Source organism: Falco rusticolus, chromosome 17 (assembly GCF_015220075.1).
Source record: "Falco rusticolus isolate bFalRus1 chromosome 17, bFalRus1.pri, whole genome shotgun sequence".
Lineage (NCBI taxonomy): Eukaryota > Metazoa > Chordata > Aves > Falconiformes > Falconidae > Falco > Falco rusticolus.
The window spans coordinates 684,783-706,861 of record NC_051203.1 but is presented as its reverse complement, the minus strand read 5'-3'; the positions used below and the strand labels follow the sequence as shown (position 1 = coordinate 706,861).

General features: G+C 63.5%; 1 protein-coding gene across 4 annotated transcripts in view; it reads right to left on the bottom strand.

The window, feature by feature from the left end:
• The window catches only part of NAV1 (neuron navigator 1), a 63,337-nt gene that overhangs the window by 13,127 nt on the left and 28,131 nt on the right, over positions 1-22,079 (bottom strand). For all 4 annotated transcript variants that reach the window (XM_037410619.1, XM_037410621.1, XM_037410620.1 and 1 more), the window contains exons 4-12: positions 18,866-18,968; positions 15,217-15,582; positions 3,857-3,995; positions 3,367-3,664; positions 2,252-2,945; positions 1,698-2,153; positions 1,452-1,493; positions 1,123-1,274; positions 269-439 (exon numbers count right to left, since the gene is read on the bottom strand). In XM_037410619.1, the coding sequence (XP_037266516.1) occupies positions 269-439; positions 1,123-1,274; positions 1,452-1,493; positions 1,698-2,153; positions 2,252-2,945; positions 3,367-3,664; positions 3,857-3,995; positions 15,217-15,582; positions 18,866-18,968 (2,421 nt within the window). The remainder of the gene's footprint in view (positions 1-268; positions 440-1,122; positions 1,275-1,451; positions 1,494-1,697; positions 2,154-2,251; positions 2,946-3,366; positions 3,665-3,856; positions 3,996-15,216; positions 15,583-18,865; positions 18,969-22,079) is intronic.

Sequence of the window (22,079 nt, the reverse complement as noted above, 5' to 3'; positions counted from 1 at the left end):
GTCCCTGTGTCCCCAGTGCCACAACACCCTGGGGCCAACCCAGGGCCACAGGGTACCCATGGTGGTCAGGGTGGGCTGTAGCCCAGAGCAGAGGGGTCTACCAGGCCCCTCAGGGCTGCTGTCCCCTCCTCTGATGCTGAGGACTGGATGCACCAACTCATCCAACAGTGCTGCAGCAGATCCAGGAGGAAGGGACAAGTGTGCGGGGAGTCCTGTCGCCGCCCCCAAGAGCCCCCTCCACCTGGGCAGGAGTGCAGCACACTCTCACCATCGTCCACAGGGTCCCGGAAGGAGCCCGAGCGGATCATGCCCTTGGGCTTGTCGGCCAGGGAGAGGGTGCTGCCCATCTGGGACGTGCTGTACAGCTCGAAGGTGGAGTCGTGTGTGGGGATGCTGTTGGAGCGGGTGATCCGTGGGGTTGCGGTGGCAGTGGGGCTCACTACAAGGAGAAGGCAGGGGAGAGGCAGGGTCAGAATCACACCAGGGAACCTGGGACTGGGATGGGGAAGCAGGGCTGGAAGCAATCCACAAGAGCTGGGATGCAGAGAGGAAGCAGGAATCATGGTCCCAAAGCAGGGAGAGACTGAGGGAAAGCTGAAATGCAGATTTACACTGGGAAGATGTGGACGCCAGCACCAAGGTTACCACAGGGCTGAGAAACAAATCCATCACCCCAGGGCAAAGTGGGCACCACCATGCCAGAGCCCATCACCTGTGGGTGCAGAAGTGGAGGACTTCAACACCTGCTGCCCCCCACCAGCAGCCCAAACCTGTCTGCCTGGACCCTCCAAACCCTCCAAGAACACGTAGGTCCTGGCAAGAGCAGGGCAGGGCTGACCCCTTGCCCTGCCAGGCACCCCCAGAGGAGCAGAGAGTTGTGGCCAGAGCCCCAGGATGCCCTGAAGGTGGAGATGATGAACATGCCTGGCCCCTGGGCACAACCCAGCACCTCGATGGGCCAAAAGCACCAGGTGCTGAGTGTCAGGGCTGCTGGGAGTGTCATGGAAAAAAGCAGCACCCGGGGCAACATCAGCAAGTCACATGGGGAGCACAGGGTGATGGGGAGCAGGAGGCACAGGGCTTGTTGCAAGCAGAAGGGGACTGGCAGCAGAGGGCACTGACCGATGCTGGTGAGCGGACCTTTCCCAACCAGCGCCATGGGGAGGGCAGGGGGCGAGGGCAGCTCCTGCTGGTCGTCCAACTCAGGGAGCCCGCTGCTGATGGCATGCGAATGGCGCCGCTCCTTGGCCTCCTCCTGGGAGTGGAGCTGGTACCTGGGGAGCGGAGCAGAGACAGGCATGGTGAAGTGGACCAGCACCATCCTGGCTCCTGCCCACTGCACTGCAGCCCAGCCTCTCCGGCATGGAGGGCACCACCAGCCCCCTGCAGAAAGCTCCACATGCCCACCCTCCCTCCCCAGCGCCATCCAAAAGTCACTTGGGCACTTTTACCTCAACCCTTTCTTGGGCAACGTGTTCCTGTCGCGGTTGGCACTGGAAGGGAAGGAAAGATCAGTGACATCCCTGCACAGATGAGGGAAGGTGCCATGGGGATTGAGCTGCGGGGACAGGGAGCTTTTCCCCAGAAATGTAGCAGGAAGAGCCTCCAAAGCAGGCAAAGGTCGCAGCAGGATGGCAGGGAGGGATCTGAGCGCAGGGAGGTGCCCCAGCAGCCCTGTGCCCTCCCTCCAGCCATACCTGTCCAGATGTGCAAGCCGTGGGCTCCCGCTCCAGCCCAGCTCCCCTGCCTCTTCCTCCTCCTCTTCCTCTGTGCTGGCAGGGGGTGCAGCAGCAGGGGTTGGGGTAGTGGTGCTGCCCCCTGAAAAGGCACTGGGCAGGCTCATAGGCATCTGCAGGGACTCCATGCTGCGATGCAGCCCTGAGAGCTTGGGGTACATCCTGCCCTCCTTCGGGACACTGAAGCCACCCATGAGCTCCAGGCCCTGGGAGAAGCTGGCCGAATTGATGTTGAGGATGGGGGCAGGACTGGGGCTGAAGCAGGGCGCGAGGTGCCCACCAGCTGGGTGCAGGTCCTGGAGCTTGGCAGTGTGTGGGGGCTGCAGCTCGCTGGAGGAGGGCAAGTCCAGGCTGTTGGAGTTGACCTTGTCCAAGTTGGCCAGTGAGGGAGGCTTCACGTAGGTCTTGGCAGCCGCTCTAGAGGGGGAAATTAGGTAAGGAAGCAGGTGAGACTGGAGTGCTGGGCACAGCTGGGTGCTGGGCACCTGCTGCCCTCAAAGGTGGAAGGATCGTACCTGAGAGGCGTGGGGGGCAGCTCGGCCACCTTGGCTGCTGGCGGGAGGTTGGCCTGGGCTTTCGGTGTGCTCTCAGGTGAGCTGACGCTCTTCAGCGTCCCACACTCAGAGTCAAGTGCCACCGCCTTGGCCTTGGCCTTCTCCTTCTCGCGGTCTGTCTGGTTCACAGGGGCTGGTGTGCCACGGCTGGTGCTGATCTTGGATGGCTCCTTGAGCCGTGACACAGAGATGCTGCCCTGCTTGGTGCTCAGCAGGCTTGGATCGATGCTGCTGCTGACTGGCCGGTTTGCGCCACGGCCACCGGTCACACTCATGGAGCTGGACTTGGCTGGCCGGGGCAGGCTGCGGTACTGGATGTTGGAACGAGCCCCTGGGGCCAGGAAACCAGGCTCGGCTGCATTGGAGACATCCAGGCTGGTTTTCCTCCCGCTGACTGGCTTGACGGGGATACCAGAGCTCTTCTGGATCTTGCCAAGTGTGGCTGAGCCCCCAGCCTGCATCACAGTGGCTGTGCCAGTGGCAGGAGCTGGCTTCTTATAGCCGAAGGAGCTGGAGGCTGAAGGGCGCGTGAGGCCCGAGGGTGGCTTCTTGGCATCAGCAGCGCGATCACGGCCAGCATCGGAGGAGGAGCGCTGCAGGCCTGTGCTCTTCACAGACAGCTTGCTTTTGTCGGTGGCTTTGGTCTCAGGCTTGCCTGGTGGGTAGGGAAGGCCAAGTTAGCGTCCCTGGAGGCTTTGGGGACATTGAACTAGTCCAGATAGGACAGTGGTACTGGAGATGCAGGGGTGTGATGAAGAAGGGACATGCCACCATCCCGGGACTCAGGGCAGAGCCGTGGCCAGGCCTTCAAGCACCCAGCTAGCCTCCAGCCCGGCACGTGGCCACGAGGCCATGGGGCAGGCAGACCAGCAAGCAGGGCTTAGCATGGGGCCAGACCCACAACGTGCCTGCAAGGATGCACAGCCCTGCCACCCGCTCCAGCACACCTCCAGCTGCTGGGTCTGAGCGCTGCCTCTGGGAATCCCGTGGCCAGCGTGCTCAGGGAAGGCCCACAGAGGTGCCACCCAACCCTCTCCCCATCAGAGCAGCTGGACCCTGCATGAACTGGGTCTCACCTGCCACTTTGAGGGTGCTCTGGGCCGTGTGGGTGATGGGGGAGGTCACGGCCACGGGAGGGGTCTTGCCCTTTTTGAGGGAGCCAGGAGTGCCCAGGCTGACAGGCTTCTTCAGCTCACCACCCTTGGGCCCTTCCTCACCGCCCTCCGAGGGCTCCCGCCGCCACTTGGAGGAGCCGTGCTCCATCTTGAGGCTGCTGCTGTCGTAGTCCAGCTTCTTGGGTGCCTTGTCGTCGCCCTCACAGTACCAGCTCAGCCCGCTCTCTGCCAGTGAGCGCTTCTCTGAGTCCGTGCGTAGCTGTGGGCAGAGCGGAGTCAGGGGCGCTCCTGGCACCCACCCCAAACTTCCCAGAGAGCACCGACCAGCTGGGAGAGGGATGCACTGTCACCCTACGCCATGCCTCAGTTCCCCCACACCAGCACCCTCCATCCCCTCTTTCCCACAGACCAGCGGCATCCCAGGAAGGGTCTGGGTGCCACAGGCACCTACCGCTATGGCCGAGTTCCTGCGGGAGGCGGTGGGGGTGGAGGGCAGGGAGTTGAGTGAGGAGCTGGCATTGAACTCCTCCGAGCTGAGGTTGTCAGAGGCATCGCTGAGGCCGCTGCTGATGGAGCTGCTCTCATCCCAGCTGCAAGAACAGAGACAGCATCAGACCCACCCTGCCAGCCCCAGCTCTGCCCGGCACTGCGGGATTTCCCCGCTCCAGGGGCTGCGGGGCGCAAACCTAAGCTCCCAGTAGCACCTGCTGCAGGGCTGCGGTGGGCTCCAGCCTGGCACAGGCTCGGTGCCCCACCAGCACACCAGGCCCAGTGACCCCGCTGTGGGGGGAGGTTGGACCATGGATGGTGTCTGTGCAACATGAGGAGGCCAGTACCCACGCTGGCAGGGCTGGCAGCACTGCAGTTGGTACCAAGCCCCCTGCAACCTGCCCCGCTGAGCAGATCTGGAGCATCGCTGGAAAGGGCAGGGACTGGCTGGAGAAAACAAACCAGCCGCCCCGCAGCATCCACCCTTCCTCGGGTGGCCCCCACCCACTGCCTCGACACACTCTGCTCCCCCCCTCCAGCAGCCAGCATCCGCAGCAGGCAGAGGCAGCAGGTATGGGCACCGCTGCTATGCCAGGGCAGCTGCTCCGTGCTGGGGGCGCAGCGGACCGTGCGCAAGCCCATCTGCAGGGCCACCAGTCTGCACCGTGCCGGGGCAGCAGCTGCCTGCGCACCCCCCGGGCCCGGCCAGCCCCGCAGCACAGGGCTGTGCCGAGGGCGATCCAGCACAGACAGGCACAGAGCGTTTTCCAGCAGGATGAGCACGGCCCCTTTCAGGTCAGCAGCTGAGTAGGTCAGCGAGGCCCTGCAGCCTCCGAGGGGGCTGCAAGAGGCTGGGGGAGACAAGCAGCGGTGTAGGAGAGGGGAGCAAAGCTGAGGGGCTGTGGCCAGGCCCAGTCGCTTACACTGGGGCCACAGAGATGCAGGAGCCCAGCAAGCACCAGAGCCCCAGCAGCTGGGGAATCTGCTTAGCATCACCCAAGTGACACTGTGACCCCTGACTGAGCTGGGGACAGGACAGTGTGGCCTGGCAGAGAAGAGGGCACCTGCTGGGTGTCCCTGCCAACCAGGGTGCCAGGACACAAGCTGCAGCCACCACCATCCCCTCTGGGACGCCCAAACCCCAGGACACAGCGACACAGGCAGCTCCAGCACCCTCTCCAACCAGCCCCATGTACCCTGTTCTTCCCAGACATCGGGGACTGGCCACAGCCAGGATGGACACAGCCCCCTGCATCCCCACAGCAGCTTTTGCAACAGAGCCCCACAGGCTCTGCTGCTCAGGATGGGATTTAATTATGACCACATGCCCGGGATGTGCTGATGGGTTGCCTGGCTCCAAGCATCTCCCACCACCAGCCCCTGGTGCTGAGGGTGACTTCTCACTGGGACAGAAATCTCCACCCCGGAGCATGAAACAATGCTCCTCTCCTGTGTCAGCATCACCCTTGAAGCAGGCAGCACTGGGAGCAAGGCATGGCTCCTGTGGGCGCATGGCTGTGACCAAACGTAGTGCTGCGTCTCTTCAGTTTGGCTTTAGTGGCCTGGCAGGGCAAATCTCAAATGCTCTCCCAGCCTTGCACGGGAAGCCCCTGCCACCCTGCCACCAGGCATCTGGAGAGCTCTGGTGAAACAGGCACAGGGTCCGGGGCTGAACTGGGGCAGGAGGTGGCCCCGGATCCTCCTTAGCAATCCCATGCTAAGGAAGGTCAACACAGAAGGTGACAGACAAGATCCAAGAGCACTCAAGCCCTGGGGTGAAGCCTGGGAGCCAGCTGCCCGCTGTGGGATGTCTCTGGCTCTCTTATGGGGCACGTGGCTGGCACACTGAGGGCTCCTCAAAACTGGCACACATATGCTGTAGCCGGCACAGCAAGGAAAGCCTCAAATCAGGCTGCACCACAGCACTGACAGCTCCTTGGCAAATACCAGTTCTCGGTGCCTGGCACCCCGGTCCCTGCCAGCCGAGGCCACCCAAGTGCCACCCACAGACCCCAAACAGGGGGCAGCGACGCCGCAGTGTTATGCTGGGGGGCAAAACTCAATTCCTGCTTTGTGCTCCAGCCCCTCCATCTTACACAGAGCAATTTCCCACCTCCCTTCAGCCGGCACCGAACCAAACCCACCCTGAAGGCAGCAATGCATCGGGACAACCGCAAGCCCCACACCCCTGACAGCTCCCAGCGAAGGGATGCCCAAGGAAGGGATGCCCAAGGACAGCAGCAGCAGCGAGGTGGGGGCTGCGGCAGCATGACCGTCCTGCGGTGCTCCCCGGCACCGGCGACGCACACCCGGCCCCGGCCCGGGGAGGCGGCTGCGGGGGACGGACCTGGCCCAGGGCCACCGTGCGAGCGGCTGCGCGGGGATGCTCCGCTCCCGCCCCGGCCCAGGCGTGCCCCGCTCCGGAGCGCCCAGGTGGGCACGCAGCACCGCCGCCCGCCCCGCCCCGGCGGGGTCAGCTCCGCCGGCCCGGGGTACCGGAGCTCCGGGAGCCCGGCCCAGCCGCGCTGCAGGTGTGAGGCGGGGGACTGGGCGGGGGGGGTCGCGCCCCGCTCCCGGCCGCGGGGAGCCGCCCCGATGCAGCGGTGCCGGGCGGAGCCGCGCTGCCCGGGTCCCCCCTTCCCCCCCGCGGCGTGGCCGAGACAAAGCACCGCCCGCGGTGCGGCCCCGGGGCGCGCGGCTTTGTCTGCCGGGGCCGGGCTCCGGCCGCCCACCCGCCCGCCCGCAGCGCGCCCTACCCGCCGCGCCCGGTGCCGGTGCGGGGCCGTCCGTGCCCGTACGGTACCTGCTGGCCAGGCGCGGGGCGCGGCGCGGCCTCCCCGCCCGCAGCATGGTGCTGCCCGCGGCAGCGCGGCCCCGCCGGGGCGGGCGGGAGGGGCGGCGGCGGGACCGCCCCGCGCTGCCCGCGCCTTAAAGCGGCAGCGGCCGCAGCCCGGCTATCCCCGACCGCCCCCCGACCCCCGCCGGGAGGGGCTCGGGGACCCGGCCCCAGGGCCGCCCAGTCCAGCCCATGAACTCCCACCCCTGTCCCTGGTGCTCCTCAGCCCAGCATGCCCCCGCCCCCGCCCCCCCCCCCAGTCTCAGCCCGGGTCCCCCAGCTGCCCCCAGCCCACACTCACATCCCCACACGCAGCACCAGTGCCCCCCAGGCCATCCCCCAGCCTGGCCCCAGCGCCCCTCAACGCCCCCCATTCCGCCTCCCCGACGGCACCACCTCCGGCCGAGGGTCCCGGGGAGTCGGCGGCCCCCGCAGCCCAGCCCAGCCCCGGCCAGGGCACCCACGCCGCCCCGCGCCTCATCGACCAAAAAGCCCCTTTCTGTCCTTGTTTCTCTCGCACGCGCAGCAGAGCGGGAGCGCCGCGGGGCAGGGTCCCCGCCGGCCCGGGGACTGCGGGGACACGGGGCCAGCCCGGCCCCGGCGGGCAGAGGGTTAACGGCAGCCTCGGCGGAACAGGCCCGGTCCCCGCGGGCTGGGACATCGGTCATTCCTTCCTCGCGCCCGCCCCGGCGCGGCAAGGCGACGCCTCTGCCCCCCGCCGAGCACGGCCCCCTGCCCGCCCCCCGCCCGCAGCCCCCGGTGCCACTGCCGCCGTTCGGGGTCCCGCGGGCAGCCGGCCCGGCCAGCACCGCCCTCCGCCGCCCCCCAGCCCGGCGCCGCCCGTTCCCTCCCCTCCGCCGCGCCGGCAGCGCTCGCAGCGGCAGCCCCGGCTCCCCCGGGGCCCGAACCCGGACGCGGGGCTCGCAGGGTGGCCGGGGGCGCAGCCCCGCACGGCCCGGCACAGCGGCCGCCGCCAAAGGGCAGCTTCGGCCCCGCCAGAGCCAGGGTCAGAGAATCGCGGTCAGCGGCAGCAGCCCCACCGGCAGGCACCGGTACCGAGCCCTGCGCAGGGGGCACCCCCAGCCCATCCATCTCGCCCCGCACGGGCACCTGCCCGCAGGCCAGACCGACGCCCCGCACCAGCCGGGCCCCGGCACTCGTGCCCCTGCCAGGCGGGTGCTGCTGGATCCCTGCCGTTGCCCTGAGGCCCACCCTGGACCAGTGAGGCCCCCTTGGCCTGCCCTGGCCCCTTCGTCCTGCTCTGCCGTGGTCGCTGCAGGGGAGGAAATATGGGGCTTGCACGGGGGGTCTCCACGCCCCACATCAGCGGCTCAATGGCACTGAGGGGGCTCTGCAGACATGTCACCAGCATCCCCCATCACAGCCTCCTGCAGCCGTGGCAGGACCTCACAGGACCTGTGAGGAGGCACAGCCAGGGCTCTCCCCTCCCTCTCCTTCTACTCCACTTAATGGGGCAGAAAAACCAATTAGCTTCATAAATCACGATCGGGGGGTTGGGGACTCCCCGCAGGCATGGGCAGGGGTGGCTCTGCTTCCCCCTCACATCCACCTCAGGAACGGCCACAGGGCATCACAACACCCATAACCTCCCTCAGGATCCCCACAGCTCCCTGCACACACCCCATGCCCCTGTAACAGCCCCCAACTCCCCCCCCAATACTCCTTGAGATCCCCACAGACTCACAGGATACCCAGATTCCTCTGAGTCCTCCTCAGACCCTCCCCAAACCCCTGTGTACCCTCCAGGACACAACCCCCAAACCCCCAGGTACCCCCCCCCCCCCAATAGCACCAGCCCCTGCCGCAGGCCAGGCTTCCCCGACCCCAGGTGCTTCCCGCTTCCATTTTGGGTACCGGGATCTGGCACCCTTCATGGAAGCCGCGCTCAAAGGAACAGGGAGTTGCAAGGACCTTACAGATGGGGAAACTGAGGCAGGGAAGGGGATCTGACTCGCCCAAGCTCACCCAACAGAAGAGAATCAGCGTCACATCCCAGCAGTTGGTCCAGTTCCCTGTCCTCCAGGCAGCACTGCCTCTGGTCCCCGGCCCCCCAGGTCCCCAGGGGACTCCCCCCACGCCAACCCAGAGTGTGCGTGGCTCCTGCGAGGGGGGGCCCGTGGCCAGGCTGCACTTCTGCTCCAGCTCTGCGCTGTCAACCACAGTAATAGCAGGGTCTGATTTCCCCGAGGCAGCCAGGCTGATGCCGTGGGGGTGTCAGCCAGCACGCGCCTGCCCGCAGCAATGAGATCAGCCGTGGACCCCAACCACAGGCCTGGCCACCATGCCAGCGGGGCTGCTGAGCTCAGCCAGCCCCGCTGCGGGGCGAGGGGACAATGCAGGGTCACCCCCTGACCCACCCTGAAACCCCGGTGGAAGTGTGTCCCCATGTGGGGATCTCCAGCTGTTTTGGAAATGGTGGCACATGAAGCCTTGCTCGTGGCCACCGTGGTGGCATGGTGGGCTTCAGCGGCTGCGTGCAGCGGCCAGAGAGTCCCAGGGCAGCGCCGGGGTGGGGAGCGGTGTGACTCAGCCTGCTTGCGAAATTCCTATTTTTCCCGTTGTCTGGACAAGCCAGTGGCCTCAGACACCTCTGCCTGCAGTGGCCGGGCCCCATCACAGGCAGCACACGGCAAGCAGCAAAGCCAGATCCTGAGCAGCAAGCGGGTGGGCAGCCAGGTCTGGGGGGCAGACCCCCCGGAGCAGCTCTCTCCAGGGCACGTGGGCGTGCGAGGTCCAGCCCTGGGCTCAGTTCTGCTCCGCGTCCGCACCCAGCCCCACCAGCGGCCGCAGAGGCCAGCAGCTTTCCAAACCCTGGGCGTGCACTGACCCCTGAGCGCCCTGCACCCCCTGAGCCCCACAACCCCAGGAGCCCCTTCCCAAGACATGCTCCATGCAGCTGCTGCCACAGCAGCCCAGCCCAGGCAGCCCCAGGCGCCGGGGGTCACCACTGGGCGCCCTGACCCAAACCCCAAAACAAGGAGCTGGCTGGAACGCAGCGCGGAGGAGGGGTGCTTCAGTGGTGGCGGTGCCCAGCGGGGTGTTGGGGCCCCTTTCTGGGACCATCCCCTGTCCATCCCCAGCTGGAGGGAGGAACCCCACCGAGCCCCAGCACACAGCACAATGCAGCGAGGATTTATCCAACACCACTTCCCCAGCCGCCCCCCTGCCACCCCCCCGGCCAGGCTGGGGCCCCGCACACACGCCGGGCCACGTGCAGGGCCACAGCCGTGCCCCCTGGGATGTCCCCTCCGAGAAATGACTTCACAGGCTCGCTGGGATGGTGGCAAAGGGTCAGGCCGGAACAGCCAAAGCTGAGTGAGAGGCGTTCGAGGGGAGCAGAGCGCCAGCGCCAATCCTGCTTGAAGCAGGAGAGGAGGGCGTCCGCTCCCCTGCCGCTCTCGGGGAGCCAAGCCAAACATCTGCTCCCGCCTCCGGGCTGCACCGAGCTCAAGTAGCTGCGAGGAAGCCGGAGCCAGGCCAGCCGGAGCACAGCGGGTGCCCGCTCAAGAGCATCCCTCCTGGGGGGATGCGGCTAGCAGCCCCCAGCCCTGCTGGAGGGGACCACAGGCTCTGCAGCGCCCAGCTGCCAGCAGCACCATAGCGGTGGCATGGGACAGTGCCCAGGGAGTACCATGAACTGGACACACGTGCTGACCCTTGAGCTGCACGGCACCCCGCGGTCCCAACACCAAAGGCTGCTGCCACGGCTCCATTTCATACCCATGAACAGTCAGGACAGTACCCGGCTGATGGGGGTGCAGATGCTGCCACCACTGAGGTGGGCTGCAGTGCTACTCCCTTTCCATCCACAACGAAAAACAAGGCCCAAAAGGACACCCCCAAATCACAGCGGTTCTGGGGTTACCTGAGCACTTCCCCAGAGCACTGAAAGCCCCAGGGGACATGCACAGCCACAGGGATCAGCTCCAGAGCGATGCCTGCATGCCCAAGGCCTTGCAGTGCACACAGATCATCAGCGCTCCTGCAGCCACCGCAGCAAGAAGGCGCTGACTCAGCAGCCAGCCCTGCTCGCTCCCTCTCCACTCGCCCATCCCCGTGCTTGGGGATGGCAGGATCAGGCCTGGCAACACCGTGCCCTGCCAGAGGGGCAGGATGAGCTCAGCCTGGGCATCCCCACAGGATTCTGCCACTGTGGGTATTTGATCAGCTCCAAGGACCAAGGACGGAACCAGCCTGTCCCAATTTGTCCCTGAGGTCCTCACCTGGGGAGCTGCCCATCACATGGCTGAGCTCAGGTTTCGTGTCCTTGCACACCAGAGCCAGGGAGAGGTGCTCCTCCTCTACTGCACCCCGCAAACCCCGCCGCAAACCCCGCCGAGAGCAGCTGTGCCCTGCCCCAACGCACTCGCAGCCAGCAGGGTGGACCAAAGGAAACTGAGGCACAGCCAGGGCCACACGGCAGGTGCCTTCAACCCCCACCCAGTGCCCTGCACTTCCCTGAGCATGAGGCACACCATGGGGAGGTGCTTGGACCTGCTAAGCCCTTGGCACTGGGCACGGTGGCCTGCCAGACCTCTCTGGGGACATCCAGAGCACCCCAGGGCCCTTGCAGCTGCATCACTGTTCGTGGGGAAGCGGCTGGGTAACAGGCTGGCTGATGAAGGGTCTGACAAAAGGAGGGTGGCAGAAAGGGTTGCAACACACAGGGTGCTCTCCAAGCCCGGGAGACGTGGTGGAGCAAGGCAAAGCAGAGAAGAACCGACACTCTCGTCATACCCTCAGCCTGGGATCCTGTGCTGCATGGCTGGGGGGAAGCCCCATGACCCCAGGCAGGCAGGGCTGGGGGGGTGGAAGCCAGCACACCCTACCAGCTCCCAACCACAGCAAAGCCTCACAGCACCCTGCTCACTCCCCACCGTGTCCCTAATGGCCCCAGGGAACACCCAGGGGTGATGCATGCTCACCCGCTCCTGCGCCAGCACTCAGGACCCGCAACAGCTGCTCACATCAGGGCCCCAAGCATACACAGCACATGGGAGATGCACCAACCTGCAGCCACACTACACTGCAGGGGGAACGGCAGCTCCACGTGCAGGAGGTGGCACTGCTTGGACATGCAGGACATGGCCGGGACGAAACCAGGCAAAACCTGGCTTGAAAATTCCCGCTCGGGTGCTCTCCACCTCCTCTACCGTTGCCTGATTCACACACAGGTCTGCACATGAAGGCACCCACGCTGCTGCATCATGGGCCCAGCACTGCGCTGCAGCCGTACAGCCACAGAAGTCCCTCGGCACTGGGCGACCTCCCATTGGGGTGACCTTGGTGGGGTGACCTCCAGGGCTCAGGAAACATTCCCAGCCTGGATGGGGTGGAAAAGCGTCACCGGCAGCACTGCACCCCTCCAGGGACTGGCATCAGGGGCAGGGAACAGCAAGCAGCAAACTGAGCAGTGGTGGGTGGAAACCTGAGCTGACAGCAGCCAAGGAAGAGAGCAAAGACTTCCAGTGCCAGGGAAACAGCCCAGGGGTCGGTGCTGTCCCTGCCTGCGCCCTGCCCAGGCCCCAAGGACGGGCAGGACAGGGCAGGAGAGCAGCACCACCCCAGAAAATGCTGCCATGTTAAGCTGAGCTTGCTGCCTGCGCCAGGCCCTTCGGACACCACGGTGCCAGCAGTGGTGGGGGGCTGCGGGGCTGCTCCCAGCATAGGCTGTGCCGGGTCCCTGCTGGCCAAGGGCTGCCCTGCTGCAGAGCACAAGGAGGATACGGTGACGCTGGGAACAAAAGAAAGGCCTCGCTACCAGACAGGGAGGGCAAAGCCAGAGCTTTCCACACTCCAAAACCAGCAGCAGGTTGCTGGTGGAGAGGAGCTGCGAGTGCTGGCCCGATGGATGCAGGCAGGAGGGCATGGCCAGGCAAGGAAGCAGAATGCCGGCACATTCAGCTGATACAGAAATGCCTCTGGAGGCTGGGGTGTCCCCAGCTGATCCCTGCTCACACCACCAGACCTGATCATCCCACCCCCCTCTCTGAGCTGGGCCCTGGGACCACCACTGCCCTCTCAGCTGGGCCCACCCCAACCACCAGCCTGCCGATTCACCCCAGTACCCCCCTGGACAGCCCCCATGCCCCAGCCATGCCTCACCTACCTCAGCCCTCTCCTTCCAGGATGCTTCCCCAGGAAGCCATGCAGATGCCAGGTCCTATCCCATGGCTTCCCGCACGTCTCAGGAGACGTGCCACCGCATCCTCTGAGCTGGCTCTGACCTACTGCCCTACAAGCCTGGGTGTGCGCCGGCGCGGTGCATGAAGCATTGGCCTGGCAGCCGGGGCTCGGGGGCTGATGGCCCCATCTGCAGCACTCGGCTCCTGCCCGGTGCATTAGCAGCACGGGGAGACGGGGCCTGGGGCGGTATTTGCTTTCTAGGTCAGAGCCAGCTGAGGAGGCTGGATGAAGGGCTGCACTGGATGAGTGCTCTGCGTTGGCAAGGCAGCTCCTCGCCCCAGCTGGCTCTGGCAAGGAGGGGATGCCCAGTGCCCAGGCTCCTGGACAGGGCACCTCCGTGTCCCCCAGCACCCAGCCAGGGACATTCCCTGGGTGTCCCTGTGGACTGTGCCACGCTGCCTGCTCCGGGGGACCCTCATCCCAAGTCCTATCATGGGGCCATAGGGGATGGAGCTATGACTAGATCACCGCTTGGCCCCATGTGTCAGCAACATCCTGGTGACGTTGCAGATCCCCAGAACATGTCCCTGCAGTTAAGAGGGCCCTGTGCTGCTGCGGCTGCCCTCTTGCACCCAACCCTGGCGAGGGGTACCCAGCACAGAGCACCCAGTCTGTCTCTGCACCCACTGGCAGGGCACTGGGGATTTCCCTTGCAGCACGCTCAGGGTCACACTGCGGGCCCTGTGCAGGAACAGGGACTCTGGCACCCGGCCGTGGAGGTGCCAGCCCAGCTTGCCGTGGCACTGAAAGCCTCACTGGCACTGGGGGACTGTGGTGCTGCCAGGGCCTCGCAAAAGGCTCGGCCACACAGGGCTCCCACCCCAAAGCTTGGCCCTTCCCAGGAGGGGCTGACCCTGCCCACACTCTGCCTGCTCAGTGGCTGATGGAGATGAAGTCATGCTCTGGTTCACCCCTCCCCGCACTGCCTCTGCAGCCAAGGGCACCCCAAGGTTATCTGCCTGCACGAGCAGCTCCAAGATGAGACAAGAAGCAGTGAAGCCCTTCGTACCCACAGCCAGAACCACTGTGGCCCCAGCCATCCAGGGCAGCCCAAAGCCACCCTGCTGCCCATCACACCCCATGGTCCAGTGGCTGGTGGCAGAAGGTAGTGACGTGCCACCTCTGGCTGCCAAGTGATGGGTTACGGTCCCCAGGAGGGGTCCACACTGAGCCAGCACAAAGCACCCCATTCACAAACAGAGGGCAGCCCCTGAGATTCACCCTACATGCCTGTGGGGAGGACAGGTCTGACACTTGTGGTGCCACAGACACTCTTGCCCCCAAGCTGCAGCATCACCGGGGCGGAGGCCTGCACAGGCACCCCTCGGTGTGTGTCCCCTCCAACTGTAACATGCACCTCCAGGGCATGTCTGGGGAGTGCTGGCCCCCAGGATGGGTGTGAAGCCATGGGCTGTGCTCTATCCTGCAACGAGCTGACATGACTATGGCCGCCCCAGGAGGGCCAGAGCAGCACAGTCAGAAGAATCCTCCTGTGCTGAAACAGGAAACCTCCAACATGCTGAAATCCTGGACCCTTGCCAGAGCCAGGGGCACCTCAACAGTGCAGTGGGAGCTGGACACATCTGGAAGGAAAATGCAAGCCCTGGGCATGCTAGGTTGTGCCCACCTGGCAGGAGATGCCCCTGGCCCTGTGGGTGGAGGGACAGAGGCCAGCGGGGGTCCCAGAAGGAGAGGACCCCTGCTCAGCAGTGCACCCCACTCTACTACGGTGCCACCCAATGACACCTCGGTGCGCAGTTCTCACTGGGGTGCTGAGACCTGGCCCTGCCTGCCCCACCACAAGCCACCAGCACTCCCAGCTGGACACAGGATGTCCCTGCAGTGCCAGGGTCAGAGGCAGCAGCTTAGACCCACTGGGAGAGCACTTCTGAAAGCAGCAGCACTTACCCCAGCAAGGCTCTGGCTCGGGGCTCCCACAGCCACACACCATGCACTTTTTTCAGCCCCCTGCTCTGGGAACACCCAGATCAAGCCGGACACTGCCCACATGCCAGAAGAGCAGTACACCCCAGCTCAGGGGCTTGCCAGCCCCAGGAAGCCCTGGCTGGTGTCCAGCACCACCAGCACTACAAGGGCTACACTGCCTCATTGGTGGGAAAGCACCTTCTGGGATGCAGGGACATAACCCAGATTGGCCGTGATCTATGTGCTCCTCCATCCTGCTGTGCCTGATGCCCCTCCACCGCTGGCCGAACAGGAGGTGATGAAACCTCCAGAAAAGCCGTGGCGCAGGCACCTACCCCGGTGTGGGCACTTACCCTGTGGTGATGTCGTCATCCTCTGTCAGTGTCTTCCCCATCAGATCGCTGTCACTCATGTAGCCTGACTTCAGCTCCACATCATCGGTGTCCAGTGCCTCAACCAGCTCCAGGCGGGAGATGTGGCTCAGCTTGCTGGGGCTGCGCATGGGCATGGTGTGCGAGTAGTGTGCCCGCTCGCCATGCATGTACCAGCTGGGTGTGCCCTCAGAGCGGCAGGTCCCCCCGACCGATGGCGCGTCCCCCGCCTGCAGGCGTGGGCTTGACTGCCCATAGCGCCAGGACAGTGGGGAGGAGCGGTTGGACAGGCTGGAGACGCTCCGGGGGTTGGCTTCATCGCTGTCATAGCAGGTCATCTCCAGGGAGCTGCAAGGACGGGATGCAGGGGTGGTTAGGGCAGAGCACAGTGGCCAGCAGAGGTCTATGCCCTGCCTCACCCCCACCCCGAACTGGGGCTGCAAGTGCTCGGAAAACAAAACTGCCCATTTTGAGGCAGCTGGGCAAGGCCAGAGGCTCCCAGGAGTCTGGGCGCAGGGACGCTGTCTGTCCTGGACCCCCTTCATCTCAGCTGGCAGGGGACAGTCCCCTCCTTCCCTGCCTGGTGCCAGCACAGTGTCCCATGTTCCAGGACCCACCGGGACACCCACACCACCAGCCCACTAATAGGCTGCCTTTAGTGGAAAGCCCAGACATGCTCCCCCATGCCCGGGCTGCTCTCCCTCAGCCATTTCCCTTCCCATCTGCACCCCAGTACCAACCCAGACCCAAAACAGGATGAACTTGAGTGGTGGCACACTGATCCCAGGGGACACAGCAGCAGGTCATGCCAAGGAGTGGAGGTTGTGAGCCAAACGATGATGAAGAGCAAACCAGAGACCAGGTCTCTGCATCAGCATGCCATACCGAACCCCTGAAGAGTGAACCTCCAAGTCTGGGCAGGAGGGGACACCCCAGGTCAGGGCTGCCCAGCCCCACAGGCTAGCCTGCTGCTCTCCAGCCAGCCCAGAGCCATCAAGTGCATCAGGAATGGGGAGTTCAGTTACTCCCTGCACCCCTCAGGGTGTATTTTGGGCAAACAGCATGCCAGGGAGTGATGCTGAGACTAAATATAGACACCAAAAATTATTACTTCTTGGAGCAGCAACTTGGGAACCCACAGCCCTTGACTTGGCTCTAAACGTTACTATCAGCGAACTATTCCCCATCTTGGATTAAATGCTCCTGCAGGAGCACCAAAAGCCAAACCCTGGCTGCAGTATTGAATTTAAAACAGGGAACTACATAAAAAACTAGGAAGTTTGTTAAAGCGGAACTAAAAGAGGCAGCTAAAAGGGTTTAGTTTTTGTCGGCAGCACAAAGGCTATTTAAGGATGTTCTGCCGGCGGCTCAGAGCACATGCAGACCACGTCTCCAAGCAGGACTAAAGCGAGCCCTTGAGGAAGCTCGTGCAGCCCTGCAGCCGGGTGCAAAGGCTGCCAGAAGTCCGATGACGTCTTTCAGGAACAAAGTTGTGTCCTAGTGGGGAAACAGCAAAGGATAAGCCTCCAGACGCTGGGTGGAAGAATACAGTGAGGAGAACAAGAGAAATTTGAGGAATAGTTTGTGGAAGGAATAAAAAGGGAGCCCAAAGGAACAACACCAGCAAAGCGGAGCACATCCAGAGGGCTGCGGATGACATCCGTATTGGACACACTTGTAGGAAACGTTCATGAGAGCAGAATTAGTGGGTATGTGTGCAATTACAACGTACCGGGGAAGAGCTGACACAGCTTTACACAATAAAGGAAAATCCGGCTCACAGCCGCGGTGGAGCTCCTGGAGGGATGCAGGGAGCACGCTGCAAAGGCTGCTGCAGAAGTTGGTGGATGAGTGCCCTCATCAAAGGCAGATTAAGCTTCCAAATAAACTCAGCTGCCACGGGATAAGAGGGAAGATCCTCACATATTTAAGAACCGCTTAAGGGACAGAATGCAGGGGCAGGCATCCCTGGGCTATCAAGTCATTTTTCTCTATGTCAGGGATCCGGCTGAGGCCTCCGCCACGTGATGTACTACGCATCAAGAAAAGGAAGAGATAGTGAAGAGTCAAAACCCACCATCAATGCTAATTTAATCACCCTTAATATCCTCATGCTGTTTCCCTAAGGCTGGGTCTGGCAGAGGATTTGTAAAGGAGTTGAGCGCTGGGGCGAGAAAGCGGTGGGCGAAGCTTGACACAGATGAATGCAAAGCGAATGCAGAGCAAACATGAAGCAGACATGAAGTGAACACAAAGCAGCCCTGACTCGGTGCAAGCAGCACCAGGCTGTGGACCAACTCCCACGCTGAGCAAAGGGATGGGGCAGAGCTGTAATGGATAATTCCAGGAAATGGCCAGCCCAGGGAATATCGCTGTGGCCCCGTGCAAATCCCACTGCCCCAGTGCTCTGTTGCCTCTGGCTCGGAAAAGATCCAGAAAGTGCAGCAAAGATGAGCAGTGTCTAGACGAGCTTCTAGGTTAAGGAGAGCTAAATCATCCTGGCTGCTTCATCCTGGACAAAGCTGATCGAGGGGTGACAGAGGGGAGGTTTGTAAAGATGAGTGGTGGTGGGTGAAGAGCAGGGAGGAAGGTGCTGGGTTTTGCCCCTTCCAACACAGAAATGAGGACTGAGGGAGACCACGAGGTGGCAACAAACACCAGGAGAAGGATGTTCGCCGCATCCTCGGCTTTCCAGAGTCCTGACACCCGACACAGCCCCTCCGCAAAGCCCAGGCTTCATTGCGGCTGCACCAGCAGGGTGGGAGCCGGGAGGGTGCCCTGGGGAGTTACCCCCTCGCACCTGCTGCCCCCGGCCCACCACTGGCAGGGTCCAGGCCTGCCAGCCCCGACGGGGAGACAGGCAGGATGCTGGAGCTGCTGTGCAGACCCCAAGCACGGACAGAGCAGAGCAGTAACCCTGCAGTGGTATCAACTGAGAGACCCGGGGCACACAGGTAGTCCCAAGCATGTGTCACAGAGACCTCTGAACACAGAGGTAGCCACTCTGCTTTGGTTCACCACGCAGCAATCACCCTGTCCCCACTCTCATGGTCCCGCCAGCCCCAGCTGCAACCATGGGGTGCTGCCAGCCCCGGGCTCGGCAGTGTACCCACCTCTGCCCATGGGCTGCCAGGCATTTGGTCAGCTCTGTCTGAGAGTTTCTCTACCGTCACCTCTACATACAGTAGAGAAACTGAGTCACAGATGGGGATGAAGCCTGTGTTCCAAACCTGGGCAGGCGCAGAGGATACCTTCACCTCTGGTTGTCCTTACGGGGGCACCCAACAACTAGGAACAGACCTCACCCCTGCCTGGGGTCTGGGGGCAACTGGCTCCCCTCAGTGCCATCCCTACCCATCCCCACTGCCCCAGAGCATGCAGGGTAGCGTTGGGCCCAAAGCACTGCCAGGGATGGGGCTCTACCGCAGCCCCGCACATGACGCTGCACAGATTTGGGAGCATCTCTCCAAAGCCCCGTAAGTAGGGTCCCCAGGCCAAGGGGCACAGCCAGCACCTACATGGCCTTCACCTGGAGTGGAGTGGCTTCTCAGCCGCCCCAGCCTCCCTTGCTGCCCCAGGAAGGACCCTGGTGGTGGGGAAGGGGTGGGGGGGTCCACTGTCAGGGCCTCACCTGTGAGACACTTGAGAGCCCCTCAGGCTGGACATGGTCTCCTCCAGGTTCTGCCGAAGGTCCAGAACATTCTGCACTGTTCTCTTCCTCTGGGACTCAGGGTCTGTGAAGAGACAAGGTGGTGGCTTTAAAGGAATGAATGGCTCCTGCATCCTTCTGCCCATGGCTGTGCCTAGCAGCTCTCGCCCTACCTGCTGGGAGGGGACAGGGCAGGGCTGGCACCGGGCTGGAGCTGTACCACCGCAAAATGCCTCCCCAAAGGGCGCTGCAGCTGGGATGGGGATGTCTGGTCCAGAAAGGATGAGCTGGCAGGGACCAAGTGGGGCCACAGGACCCACAGAGGTGGCAGGAGGCCAGCTACAGTCAGGCAACCATGAAGCACTGTGACCCTGCTGCATGGGGCCACACAGGAACAGCCATTCTGGAAGCACATCCCCAAACTCGCCCCTGTATCCCCCAGGCCCCGGGGGTGCCCCAGCCTGGGGACACGGGCACTGCAGCAGCACCGCTCAGTGTGCAGCCAGCGGGAACTGAGGAGACGCGCAAGCCAAGCCCCACTCCTGCCTCATCCCTGGGGAGAGGCGGCTGCTGCTGTTGGGGGCTGGAGCAGCCAGTGGGAATGAGCCCCCCATGGGCAAGGCCCGGGGCTGAAAACCCGCGAGCTCCAGCTGCCCTGGGTCTTCTTCACCATGGCACAGGTATGCACCCCCAACCTCCACGTGTGCACATGCATGTACCTGCACCACAACTACTTGTGCATACACGTACATGCACGCACATCCACACACATGTGCATACACACCCATAAACACACATGCACACACAAGCATGGGCACACACACCCTCAGGGGCACACACACACACACACAGAGGAGGAGATTCACTCACTGCTGGCACAGCCCTGGCAGCGCTGCTGGGCTCTGGGCCATGGCTCCAGCCCCTGCACCCCTGACCCGCTCATGTGCATCCCCGGCAGCTAACAGCCGTGCCACCGCGGCTTTGATCCCCGATTTCAAGCCTTTCAGCGGCAGCTTGCCATTGAAATGCAGTGACAGCGGGCGCCAGGGACGCTGGATGTGGCTCCTCCTAATGTAACGTGGCAACCAGTGCTTCGGGATTTGCAATGGCACCGTGCAAACTGCAGCAGTGCAGGGACCACGGGACACAGCCGGCACGCACCCGAGCAGGCGCCCCACAACAGCACCATCACACACCCAGCGCACAAGCAGGGCTGATGTCCCACTGTCCCCATCACGCATCAGCCAGTCCTGTAGCCAGCCCTGTGTACCATTTTTATTGATGATCTGGATGAGGGGATCGAGCGCTCCCTCAGTAAGCTTGCAGACAGCCCCAAGCTGGGGGGAGCGTTGATGTGGGGGAGGGCAGGAGGCTCTGCAGAGGGATCTGGGCAGGCTGGGCCGATGGGCCAAGGCCAGTTGTAGGAGGTTCAACACGGCTCAGTGCCGGGTCCGGCACCTGGGTCACACCAGCCCCACGCAGCGCTGCGGGCTGGGGGCAGGGGGCTGGGAACTGCCCGGAGGGAAAGGGCCTGGGGGGCTGGCTGACGGCAAACTGAACGTGAGCCCCCAGTGTGCCCACGTGGCCAAGGAGCCCAACAGCGTCCTGGCTTGTGGCACAACAGTGTGGCCAGCAGGACCAGGGCAGTGACCGTCCCCCTGCACTCGGCACCGGCGCAGCCGCACCCCCAACCCCGGGTTCAGTTTCGGCCCCTCACTCAGGAGGGACAGTGAGGGGCTGGAGCGTGTCCAGAGCCGGGCAGCGGGGCTGGGGCACAAGCGCTCTGAGGAGCGGCTGGGGGAACTGGGGGGGTTCAGCCTGGAGAGGAGGCGGCTCGGGGGGGCCCTCATGGCTCCCTACAGCTGCCGGCCGGGAGGCTGTAGCGAGGTGGGTATCCATCTCTTCTCCCAAGGAACAAGTGATAGGACGAGAGGAAACGGCCTCAAGTTGCACCAGGGGAGGTTTAGGTTGGACATGAGGAAAAACATCTTCACCGAAAGGGTGGTCAGGCACTGGAGCAGGCTGCCCCGGCCGGGGGTGGAATCACCACCCCTGGAGGTGCTCAGAAGACATGTAGATGTGGTGCTCAGGGACATGGTTTAATGGTGGCCTTGGCAGTGGCTGGGTTAACAGTTGGACTTGATGATCTTAAAGGTCTTTCACGACCCAAATGATTCTAAGATTCTAACCACACCACTGGACACGCTGCAGGAAGCACCCATGGGTAATGCTGCTGCAACCCCGGGCTCTGCTTGCCCACTGGCCCAGGCAGGAGCACCTCAAACCAGTGAAGCGGCTCTGATTTATGTGTGACCCTGGAAGGTGGTGACAAGTGGTAACAGCCCCGATGAGACAGGTTAAATCAAGCAGGTTAAAGCCAGTGTAGATGAGGCTAAGAGTGCTGGTGAGCCCAGAGGGCACCCAGTGCAGCCAGCACACACCACCGCATAAGAATACCTGGCCCCGTGTGTGCCCAATCACCCTGGTCCAGCTCACAGAACAAGGCTTAGCAGGAGGCAAGTTATGAACTCGTTATTAAATCTTTGTTGTGGCCCATGCACATTGGAGTTAATAAAAGGCACAGATCCTCCAGCTGGTGCCCCAGAGCCACAGGATGGGCATGTGCAGGTAGCATGGGCAAAGCGATGGAGGGCTGGAGCAGAAGCGGCTGCACACACGCAGCTGAGGTGCAGAGGAGGCTCCAGGGGCCCTTGCTGTCAGAGGGCTGCACCCACTCTGCTCTGCGGCTGCAGACAAGGGGACTCCTTGTCTTTCTGGTGGGGCAGGCAGAAAGGGTCGTGTTAGAAGATCAGAGGCACCTCAAAGGTGCCAGGCCCTGCCCTTGGGCTTCCTGGAAAGATGGATTTTCAGGCTTGAAATGGTAGGGTAAAAACCTGAGGCCAAGTTCACTGCTGCCACAGGTGCAGTCTGTAGGGCAATAGAACACTTTGGAGGGGAGGCATCTAAGAACCTTAGGGAAGGCCAATAAAACACGCACCAGTGCCCCCAGGTGGGTCCATGCAGGGGAGGACTCAGCACTCTCAGCACCTCCACCCTGGCTGCATTCGATGGGTACCAACCACCCTGAGCCCCACTCCCGCAGATGAAGGCAGCACGCACACCCTGGCAGCACCGTGCCCCCATGGGCTGGGGTGGGACAGAGCAGGGCAGGATGGAAGAGCCACCCTTGTCCCCC